This window comes from Rhinatrema bivittatum, chromosome 18 (assembly GCF_901001135.1).
Source record: "Rhinatrema bivittatum chromosome 18, aRhiBiv1.1, whole genome shotgun sequence".
NCBI classification, from domain to species: Eukaryota; Metazoa; Chordata; class Amphibia; order Gymnophiona; family Rhinatrematidae; genus Rhinatrema; species Rhinatrema bivittatum.
The window spans coordinates 35,040,049-35,052,289 of record NC_042632.1 but is presented as its reverse complement, the minus strand read 5'-3'; the positions used below and the strand labels follow the sequence as shown (position 1 = coordinate 35,052,289).

The following is a 12,241-nucleotide window of genomic DNA, read 5'->3' as shown; positions in this document are numbered from 1 at the left end:
CAGGAAAATTTAATATAATTTAAAAAATTTACATTCCACCTATCCAGGGGATTAAGCCATTCAATGTGGATTACATAGAATATTTTAAAATAAATACAACTGGGACCAAATATATTTCAGGAATAGTCAGTGCAGATATCCTGAAAACCAGATTTGTTTGAGGTCCCAAGGCCAGTATGGGAAACCCTGGGACAGAGAAGGGAGAAAAAGGTATAAGAAAAGCTGTCCACTGTGTGCTTGCCCCTGAGACTTTGTCATTTTTTCCTGTGTTAATTGGTAGATGTTAAAGAAATGTAGTGAATAAGTTACGTGTCACCAAGAAAGATGGGAACAGATAGCAATCTACTAGAATCTGTTAGATCAGGCCGATCTGATGCTTTTGTTTTTGATATATGCTAATGTTTTAGTGGTCCGTTTAAGGTCTGATTTTTTATTATTTATATTCATGTTATTTATGTTCAAATATTGATATTTATGCTACCATTTATTGGCCTGTCTTGACCTCTGTTTAGAATTATTTATATATTAATATACTTACAGACTGTTGGAACCATGGTTTGGTTTACTAGTACTCTACAAGACAGTGTTTTATTTTTTGAATGATTTTGTTATTTTCCTAATTTTTAATGTAATTACAATGATATTGTTATGTCATGTATGGATACCACCTGGTTGTATCTTGCTTTGCACCCAAAGTTTTGTGATAAGGCAAGTAATAAAAATGTGAGATAATCTATGACATTGTAACAGGAAGCAAATTAGAGAAGTAGATGGACCTAATGGTCCTTCTATGCTGTCATATTCCATGTTTTTTACATTTATGGCCTATTCTAAAACACCCGAGGATCAGGTTAACAGTGTTCAGCAGGAGCTTATCGACTATGCTTTCATGACACATCTTCAGCTGCTCTACGCTATGGTCTCTTTATTCAGTTTGGTGGGTTGATGACAGTGCAGTCACAGTAGATTTTTCTGGCTCCAAATGCCTCATAGATCCGCCTAGGCACATCTTCTTGTCAAAAAGTCAAGTCACGTGCCTCAAGGTATGTGACAGTAACTATCTCAAATGATGCAGAGTGATTATAGAAAGATAGAAACCTTCGGCCAACTGTGTGTGTTTAATCAGAAGAGTGAATCTGGAGGTGTTACTGTGGAAGCCAGGGTTTGCAACTGGTCTACACATCGGAAAACCTGCATCAATTCAATCGAAGGAAAAAAAAATACTGAGAAATTCCTAGCACTAAAGTAACAACTTCCAAACTAAGAGAAAGTATGCGATAAATAGGGCAAGCGATAACGCTGCTGCTCCTGTTTGCTAGGACCAGTCCTGGTGATCACTGAGTACTGTCGCTATGGAGACCTGCTCAATTTCTTACGGAGGAAGGCAGAGTCCATTGTCATAAAGGACCCAGTCAAGGAAGCTGTTCTGGAAAGTCACTCCAATTACAAGAATGTGTGTTTAGATAAGAAGTACACCAAAAGGTAAAATCTGAATATCCAGCAAGCGTCTCCATAGTTCTTAGTCTGCACCTTTACCTTTATTTCTCCCCATATTCTTTGCCCCCCTCCTCCATTCTTTATTTGATTCTCCTGCCTTCCTATTCTGTAGCCTTTTTCTCATTCTCTCTCTGCTTGCCCCTTCTCCCTCCTTCCTTTTTCTCACCATAGTCATGTATTTGCCTGACGTAACCAACTTTTGGTGGGTAGGAAATCACTGGAGAAGGAAAAAGAGAAAATGAAAGAAAGCAAAGAAAAAAATTGAAAAAAAAAAGACTATAAAATGAAAGATTCTGTTTGAGGACAGATGCAGTATAGACACAGTTTCTAAATCCCTTGCATATATCCGTTTTTAGAAATCACCCCCCTCTTCACAGATGGTATTTCTAATTATAAACTGCACCAGGCAAAATGTCCTGCCTTTCTGACCTCTTTTGCCTTTTTTTCATCTCTATGGCTCACTGACGGCAGGTTGTCTCATGAGGGTGTGGACAGCTATGTTGAAATGAGACCCGTCCTTTCAGAATTCGGCACTGCACAAGGTAAGAGTGATCCAAAAGACTTTGGAAGGTCCAATTTCAAGGGTTTTAGGTACCTAACTAAGGAGGCAATGTAATAAGGCGAGCTTCACAGTTATACCCGCAGATGCGCACACGGGGGTTTTTTTTGTTCACACGCTTAACTCCCGATGCAGCAAGGGGCTCTGTGCAAAAAAACAAAACATGTGCCTATAGGTTAGCATCCTCCAATGTAAATTTAATGGTAACGAAGGCATTAGCTATTAACCCCAAATGCAGGCTTAACTCGTATTGCCTTTACACTGGAAGTTTTATTTCTGATCAGAGGTGGGGTAAAGATTCCAGCGCTAGTGTTAATCTCCGGAGCTGATCGGGAGTCATGATATTGGGGACCAGCATTCAGGCGTTATGCTCACAAAAGTTTGTGTGTGCATAAATCTTCCTTTTCCTCTCCCTCGATCTATAGACCCATTTCATGCGCTTCCCACACCAAAGCCATGTGCAGAAGCTGCTGAGAATTTGCCTCCGACTGATAGGAGCAGAAGAATCCAAAAGCTGCAGAGCAATCTGGAGCCTCCAAGATAGGCCCAGCTGGTGCATTCTCCCACAGAGGCAGCGTTTCCCAGCCAAACAGTGGCTACTGATTGCTGGCCTCAGAGGAGCCATCAGATTTCTTAGCAGGTTGGCAAATGCCCCAACGCCTCATGATTTATGCACACAAAACATAACTTGTGCTTGGTTTTTGCGTGCATAAATCATGAGTCCAAGAGTCTCCTCCTTTTTCCTGCTCGAGTTGAAATGTGCGCTCATCCTATACAAAAGGCTGAGTGCACATTTTAACTTGGGTTTGTGTGCTTTTTAAATCCCAATGAATTAGCATACTATTTGCTTTCTGCATTTGGGAGTTTAATTTTTTTTTTCCATGCTGGTTATAAAACATTGAGCGCACAGTTACCTCACTTCGGAAGTTAAGGCACGCAATTCAGCCCCTTTGAAAACTGAGTAGGACTGAGTGTTTAAATTTAGAAGCCTAAAAAGTGGGCATTTGTTGGGGCCGAATAAAGCTGGGAGAAAAAAGTTAGGGACATATCACTGATTTTCAGCACTAGGTATCTTAGACACCTAAATATAGACAAATGAATTGCAAGCCTAAATTTAGGCACCTAAATTTAAGAACATTTTCATCCAAAAACTCAGATCTCGATATTCAGTGCTGCTTTTCCGGATCAGTGTGACTTATTCGGCTAAGTGGCAGCTGCTGATTATCCGGCTATGTTCAGCAGCCATCACTTAGCCATCTAAGGGCCTCATTTTCTAAAGTATTGCAGGCCTGCGATACTTTAGAAGATGAGGGGCGGGGGGCCAAAACGGGGGGAGGGCCTGTGCTAGCCGGCAGCGATCGCACTGTCGCGGTGCGATCGCTGCTGGTTTCGCACCCAATAGTGCCACCATAGGAGGTGTAGCTATTGGGAGCGAAAGCTGCCACGAAAAGGGCCTTACCTTTTCACTGTCTGCGGTGTCGGCGCAGAGTCGGCCCCGGTGACGCCCCGACTCCTCCTCTTCCGGGGCCGACTCCGCCCCCATCCTGGTATCGCACACGATAAGGGACTTTTCACGTGCGAAAGGTCCCTTATCGCGAGGGACCGGCGTGGAAAATGAGGCCCTCAGACACTTAACCAGCTAAGTAGTTAGCTGGATATCCAGCTGGTGGGCAGTGGGGGTAACAGGGCAGCGCTACTTAGCCAGCCACTTACCATATACTGCAATATCTGCTAATATATGTCGGATATACGGGAAAACAAATCCGGTGGGAAATTCTAGGCAGTAGAGGAAAAAAAATCCCTTATAAAGCCTTTCAGGGTGTTGTCTCCACCATCTGATGTAACAGATCTATATGAATGCATGCGGGATATTTGTGTAAGGGCAGTACCCGCAACGCTGTTCACTCTCAGATTACCACCCCAGCAAAGGCAGAATAAACCGACTATCCTGTAACATCTGTGCTGTAGAGGGGACACTCAGAGAGATCGCTTAAAGGTGGGTCTGTGTTTACTGTGTGTAGGCTTGATAGAAGATGATGAAAACGAAGATACCTTCCCCCTTGACCTCTATGACCTGCTGCACTTCTCCAGCCAGGTGGCACAAGGCATGGCCTTCCTTGCTTCCAAGAACGTGAGTGTGAAGAAAATGATTGACCATTCCCTTACCCTGGAAGGGATACGCTGAATGAATTAAGAGTACTTTCTACACAGTTGCACTAATTACATCTGCAGATATGTCCTCTTCTCCTTTTCTGTTTCTACCTTTCAAGTCTACAAAGACTATGCAAGGCAACATAGAACAGGAAAAATACAGTCCAAGTACAATGCAAAAATACAATGCAAATACAGTATGTAATATATTAAAGCATATAATGTGCGGAATAAGGATTCCTTCCATAGATCAGCAAATCAATCACACCTATCTACGTCCCTGAAAAACAGGAAGAAACTCTTCCTTTTCTGGCTGAGAAAGGATTAGGAAGCTGAGAAAAGTTACCAAATAGGAAAAAGCAACCACCAACCCTTCCCCACCCCATCTGGATCCAGTGTATTCACCAATTCACCCTTAGTCATGTAATCCACTCACTGGCTTCTTACATCTTCTTCCCCACATGGAGATTCCCCCATCCTTCCATATAAAAAGAACACAAAGATCCCAGCAATCTTGTATAACTCCACCTATCCTCCCTTTCCAGCATTATGTCAATGTCATATACAATTCTCACTGCTCAGTCAAAGTCAAACCTCAGATCACAAACTCATTCCATACTTTCTTTCAGTACCAATGTCCCAGGCTTCTTACAATCTCTGGATTCCTGACAGAGAAGCTGAGTCATCATCATTTGAACCCTCATGCTCTCTCTGCAGTCTTTGTCTCTTGGTTCTGACTCTTTTCCAGTTTACAATCTTTCTCGTTGGTTTTGGTGACTCCCTCACAAGTTCACTTATCCTGAGTAGGGTGAGTTTTCAGAGAAGTTTGCCATCTCCATTTTCTCTTTCATGTGCATCAGTACTCCCTCTTTGGTTATCAAAAGACAAATGGGGGTAGCCCCCACCTGCAGCAGATACCCGTTGCTCTGAATACTCTCAGAGGCAGGAATATTATAAAGTTGGCTGATGTATGTGCATATCTCACTAATGAAAATACTTACTTGTGGGCGTGCTTCCAAGCACCAGATCGCTGAGACCTCCAATGGTTAACCCAGACCTCTACCGGTATACCCCATATCCTCCACCACTTGATCCAGACTCCACCGCATCCAAAAACTGCAGACAAAAGAGAAGCCAGGTTAATTTCCGTAACTTAATTAGCAGGCGTAAAAGCATGTGTGCACCTTTGATGACGTATACATGCAGTCTGTTTATAAACTATGGAAATGTGCGTGTGCTTCCAAACCCCTGGATCTGAACACCCTCTTTGTAAATGAAGACTTTTTCCATGCAGCAGCAACAGTACGCTCCTACTCCAGCCCTTCTAATTATTTGCTCACCACACACACAGGCCACTTATGCACGGATATGCCGATTTTACATGCACGAACCCTACACAGGCTTTTGAAAATTCACCCTTTAGAGGGTAATTTGCAAACAGCCTGAAATTTCAAAGTGGACTTGTGCACACAAGTCAGTTTTGAAAATCTGTGGGCGCTCCTAGTACCCATGCTGATAGCAGATGAAGTTAGACCTGTTCCTAAGCAAATGTAGCTTCCTGCATGTAGATTTACACGCACATTTTCGAAAAGTGAAATTATACGTGTCAGTCTTATCGCCACCCCAGCTCCGTTCTGAATCATGCAGGCGCGTTTACACGCACTGCCCCCATTCATTTTCAGAAGGCAATTTATGCGTACATCCTTTTGAAAGTCAACCCCTTAGAGAGCAATTTTGAAACTGCCCACAGAAATGCAAAGCCAAAGGGTACTTTTCAACCATGGACTTTTGCACCAGTTTCAAATGTAAACCATTCCCACTGAAAATTGCCTCAAAAAAAAAGAACCCACAGAAATATGCTTCTCCTTTTTGTGCAGGTAAAGTTGCATACATACCTTTGAAAATTAAAAAAACTATGCATGTTCTTATGTTTCAGACTACACCCCAAAACTGCCTTTCCCCCGGTGCACCTACCAAAATGCAGGAAAAATAATATGCATAGTGGCACTGCTATCTGCATACAGGGTGGGCAATTGTCAAAAAGCCCATTTTTTGATGGTAAAGCACTCTTTTACCTGTAGAAATGGCTTTGAAAATTGCTCTTTTAATTATAGCTAAGTAGGCCAACTAGAATGGCCATGATAGCTTTCCACCTGTATTTCTTATATTGATGGCCTTTCCTTTCAAAGCAGCATCAAGACACAAAATGAGCTTCTAGCTAGCACAATATTTCTCAGATATGATCACCAGCTTGATCTTTTGAGGCCACAATAGCCACAGTCTGACACCAACCAGTTCCCCGACAAAATGACCAACAGTAAGGAATTGGCTCAGGTGAGCCCGAAGCAGGTAGGGATGAACAGATGACAAGTGACTCGAGTGAGTGAAAGACAGGAACACGACTGGTTCAGCCAGAGGAAAGGGTGTGTTGCTCAGCTGCAGTGAGGAGCCGTCTTGCGTGGGTGGAACACAATGGAAATTCTGGTCCCACACTGCCAGAAGTGAGGCAGAGGGATAGAGAAGGGGGAAGAGGAGAGAGGGAGGGAAAGAAGGGGGAACAGGATCAGAGGAGACAAGAAGAGATGCAAGGGGAAGGATAGAGAAGGGGAAAAAGGAGAGGAGAAAGAAAAGGGAGCAAGGAGGTGGAAGTGAGGAGAGAAGGGAAAGAAAAGGCAAAAGAGGGAAGAGGAAGTGAGAAAAAGGAAGGGAGAGTAAGTGAAGGGACAGGGAAATGAGGAATGGCTCTTCTTTCCTCTCCTCTGCTGACCGCCGCCAGATTGTCCTGCACAAGACTTTACGCTTTCAGCTGCTGAGCACCAAAAATTTGGAACAAAGAACCACTAACCCTGCATCTGGAGCCACGCTGCCTTAAGTTCAGATAAAAAGCAAAGGCCTTCCACCTTCTTCTGGCCCAGCTACCTGAACTCCCAATGAGGGCCTGTGCTATGCACAACAGGGACTCGGCTGGGTCTTAAACCATTCACGGATCCCAATGAAAGTCTCCTTGCACATTCCGCTTGATTGCAAGCTACTCGGGCGCCTCTGTTCATTTAAATTCTTTGTTCTGGCATTTTGGCGTTCCCTTCCCCTTTCCTTAACGGGCCGACTTAATCTTTTCAAGATGATTACACTCCCTAAATGGCTTTATTTGTTTCAAAATTTACCTCTCCAATTTAAATACGCAGATCGCCGGAGGTTGGAGGGGGCGCTACGGGGATTTTTATGGCAAGGCAAAGGGGGCGCGCATCCCCTTCCATCACTTGCAGGCTCGCTGGGGTGCCGGGGGGATTAAGTGTTCCCGACTTGAAATTATACAATATAGCGGGGAATCTTCGTATTATACGAGACTGGCTCTTAGGAGAAACTTCTTACATTGATATCTCGGCGGACAGAACTCTGGAGGCTCCCCTCGACCTTCGTTATGTTTTACAAGCGGATGCGACTAAACTCTCGCTGCCTCCCTGGCTGGCGTCCTTGCTTCCTCCGTTGCGTACGGCTTGGAAGCTGACCACTAAATTGTTGAATATTCCGGGTTCTTGTGCTTATTTTCTTCCCGTGCGTGGCAATTTGGACTTCCAGCCCGGCTCCCAAACGGCGGGCTTTCAGAGCTGGATAGCTCATGGAATATCCTATTTGGGGCATGTGTTGGATGGTACGGGCCACTTATTACCCTTCCAGGCTCTGTCTAAGCAATATGGTTTACCCCCAAACACTGGTATTTCCCTATTTGCAAATTCAGCACTATATATAAAAATTTTAAATAAATAAATAAAATATCAATTCATTACCTGAAGTCTCCAAACAGCCTGGTAATTTTTTCGTACTGGAGGATTTGTTTGCCCTGGGAAAGACACGTAGTCCCTCCCTGGCTCACTATTATAAAAAGTTAAAAGGGCGGCCCAACGATGTTATTTTCCAATTATTGGCAGACAGGTGGGATACAGCGGGAGGGGTCTCCGTAACAGTGGACATGCTCAAAACATGCTTTCATCGTATCTCCGGTACTTCTACTAATATGTATTTCCGTGAGATGCAATTTAAATTTTTGTGGAGAGCTTACATTTCCCCCACTGTTGCGGTGCATTTTACGCTCTTGACGTCCGGCTTCTGTGGGAAGCGTACCGCTTCATATGTTTTGGGGTTGTTCCTGTATATGGGTTTTTTGGGATCAAATATTATGGTTTATGGCCTGGCTTTTGGGAAGTTCTCTTGTTGTTGCCCCAGAATTGGTTTTATTCGGCCATATTTCACCTGTCCTGCTCCGTGGGAAGGGGCCAAGATTGTTATTGCATAAAGCGTTCTGTGTGGGGACAATCGGACCCTCTGTCCTACTGGACTTGGTGAAACCATTTTCACAGAATGATGCAGATGGATAGACACCTGGCCCGCTTATCATTTCGTCATCAACAACAATTTTTACAGACCTGGAATCCATATATCCAGTCTTTACCACATTGGCTCAGAAGTCTTATATTGAATACATGACAGATATTGCGATGGCGACCTGGACCACAGTTTTTCTTCTTTATTTTCTTCTTTTCTTCTTTTTTCTATATTCTTTATTTGTCTCATGAACTAATTTAGACATGGTACGGATCATTGAGAGCTTGGGGGGGGGGGGGGTACGGGCTTATAATCTCCAGGCAGAATGCAGAATGTTTGTTTACATTGTTGTCCGCCTTACTGGGTATTGTATATGTTTGGATACATTGCACCTGCTGTTAATGTCGATGTTGTCATGTTGACTTTGCATTCTTTAAAATAAAAACTGCTTTAAAGTAAATTCTTTGTAATCCGTCTTGAGACCAAGTTTGGGAGAAGGCGGAATATCACATTCATAAATAAATAAATAAACAGAGAAAGGTCAAGGTTGTGAGAAGAGAAGGAAAAAAAGAGAGAGAAGGGACAGGAGAACCAGGGAAGGGAGAGACAGAAGGGGAAGGGGAGCAAGGGTAGGAGGAAAGAGACTAAGAGAAGCAGAAGGGGAACATGGAAAGGAGAAAGGGGCAAGCGAGGATCAGAGGAGAGAGAAAGAGAGAAGTAGCAGGGGAGACAAGGGAGAAGGGGAAGGAAGAGCAAGGAGGTAATAACTTTCAAAAGTTAATCAAGAAACGTATTCAGTTGGTCCAGTAAGAAGAAAGGCATCAGCTTATTTTTTAAATATCTTTTGATAGCCTCTTACTTTCGTGCTAATTTGAGTTTGCATGTGTGTAGAAAGTGTGCAGAGTGTGTGAGGTGTGACCGAATGAGTGAGCAGGTGAGAGAGATAGGAAGAAAAGAAGGATAAAATGGATGATCTACATGCTATAAATGAGAGATTATAGCTGCTACGATATGCCAAAAGGTACATACTGCAGTCCCCAGCTGAAAATGTGCCACTGCCTCATTGATTGTGGCTTTTTTCATGGAAATCTGTAGGCGATGTTTAAAAATAGAGAAGGCTGCTAATTTTTTCTAGGTGTCAGGAAATAGAAGAAAAGCTAGCTTTCCTAGATTCCCCCAAAACAGAGAAAAGTTGCACAGTGGCCGGAATGACTCCTATAGGAAGTAAAATGCTGTGTGACTGTGGCAGCGCTCTGAGCCACGCTTATGCCAGCCTCAAGCTGGAGAAATATATCTTGGGCGCGAGGTTTCTGCGATGCGGCTAAAAGGTGCGTATGAATTTGGGTGAGTGGGTAGCTAGAAGCTGTTCATGCATTGTCTATGGACGTTCCTTCTCCTCCAGCGCAATCTGAATGTCGTCAAGCCATGATGAATATCTTTTGTGTGTGTGTGCAGAGGACCTGCTGAATACTGTTCAGCAAAACCCAGATATTTTCTACTGTTTTGCCTCCAGAGACCCGAGCAATTTGGGGCAGATTGGACCTTTGGGGCATTGTAGTTTTCTCTTTCAACTCTTGACTGGACCAGTAGCTCCATGTATCTCCTGTATCTGGATCGTTCTGCTGATCAGGAGTAAGGAGAATGGCTCCGTGCCCACCGACCCAAAGTTTGGTCAGGAAAAGAGAACAGAAACACTTTTTGAGGTTTCCAAGAGATGACTGCTTTGTTGGGACATGATGAGTCAGATTTCTTCACTTCTACATTTCCAGGCACTCTATTTTAAACCCTGGTTTCCCCCACCCCCTTTCACAACTGCTCTTAGTCCACGTCTGAGCAAGGCAGCTATGCAGCCTCTGAATTGATTTTCCTGCCAGGTTATTGAGGTCCAGCCATAAAGAATGGAACACCAGAGGGTAAATATTCAATTATCCAGCTAACTTACAAGGGATATTCAGCAGCACAGCTACTATATGCTGCTGAATATTCCCGTATAAATTGCTAGTTTTAGCTGGATAAGATTTATCCGGCTAACGTTAGACCTGCTACTGAGCAGGTTTGAGTTATCCGGTTAACTTAACTGGATAAGTTTAAATATCACTACTTATCCGGTTAAGCTCCTCAAAAAGTTCATTTCCCGCCCACCCCTTAGCTGTTGTGGACTAAACAAATGCATCCACTATCAGAGTTACAGTCTCTCAAAATATATGGTCTATAAAAACATAACCCGCCCCCCCACAAAACAGAACAGGGGAGTAGTGACTCCAAATAAGATTGTTTTGTGCACACCATCCCAAGAATGAACCTCAATCATAAGCCAGGGTATGCTGAGTATGATCTCAGTCTCTCAAATTTACTGCTAGTGCTCGCTTCAATGCTCGAATTGTGCCAAAAACAGCTTCCTTCTGGAGTTCATAAGTTGCAATATTTATTTACTGTACATATATGCAATGTATCAAGGTGTGCCTGGAAATTCTTTTTAATCTGGTTAGTGCTGCCCAATTCGGTATCTTTTCATGGTCTCTGCTTGCAGTTTTAGATGCTTGAGAAGCTTCTCTCCATATGTTGTTGGCGATGACACTTCTACTAGCAATGCTGATCTGGTGTTTTTCTCTTTTACCACAATATCTGATTTTCTTGCATTGTGCTTTTTATCAATTGGAATAGGACTGTTCTAGGTTCTTCATTCTCTACAGTACTTTCAGGGTTCATGATCCCTGTGTGTTCCATGGGATTCTTATATGAATTTCTCCAGGACTCCTATATTTCAGCTATCATTTAACTAAACTAATGTTCTTTCCCAGTTCCCAATCAAATTGATTTGGGTTCTAGCTGGATGTTTTTATTTGATATCTCTCTTTTCCTCATATCTCTGCAGCTTTTGTGCTTCTTTTGCCATTTCCAATTTGTTATTTATTAATTTAAGATATTCTGATGGTGCAGCATGTTTCAGTTGGAGGTTTTAAGTTTCCCCCTTATTTTTAGCATCCTCAATCCTTTGAAGTTCTTGTCTATCAGTTACACTTTTGCATGCAGTGATTTTATTTTTCCAAGGAGTGGTCATCTTTCTCCTTTTCTCCTGGCCTTGTGTCCCTATTGGTAGGACTCTCTCAGTAATGATTTTTCCTGCACAATATTGTATCGGATTTATTTCTGTGCTATCAATAAGATCAACAAGGTCATAATCTGCATACTCATGCTTTTTACTTTTGGTGGCAAGTAGTCTTTCCTTCTCCTGGACCCCATATGGATCTACATGGGCCAGGAATTCAACCACCAGCTTCTCCATCTCCTGGTCTCTCTCTCTCCTGCCTTTCTTCACTCTGCTTTCTGACCCAATTTACATTGTTTTCATCCTGATGTGTTGCACTATTTCATTCACTGGTTTCTCACCCATCACTTTCTCCAATTGCTCTTGATTTTCCCAGCCCTTTTCTTCTGGGACTCGTTTTCTGTTCTGATGCCTTTTTTCGGATTCTCCTTCGGTGTTCCTTAACCTCTTTTCTGATGGTCCTTGACTGCTCTGGCACCTGTCTTCTAGTGCTTCTCTCCAAATCTCTTCTTTCATTTGCTATTTCTTTCTTTTCTTTTTGCAATTCTCCTTAATTGTTTACAAATATTATAACAACTTCTTTTATTTAATTTTTGTTGTAAAAAATCTTAAATTTTAGTCAATTGCTTTTGCGGGTTTTCTTTGGCTATTACTACTCTTTT

At 42.9% G+C, this 12,241-nt stretch overlaps 1 protein-coding gene across 1 annotated transcript in view; it reads left to right on the top strand.

The window, feature by feature from the left end:
• CSF1R (colony stimulating factor 1 receptor) overlaps positions 1 to 12,241 on the top strand; it is an 87,101-nt gene that overhangs the window by 61,794 nt on the left and 13,066 nt on the right. Inside the window, exons 14-16 of the mRNA XM_029583559.1 lie at positions 1,320 to 1,482; positions 1,969 to 2,039; positions 4,078 to 4,187. Coding sequence (XP_029439419.1) covers positions 1,320 to 1,482; positions 1,969 to 2,039; positions 4,078 to 4,187 — 344 coding nt within the window. The remainder of the gene's footprint in view (positions 1 to 1,319; positions 1,483 to 1,968; positions 2,040 to 4,077; positions 4,188 to 12,241) is intronic.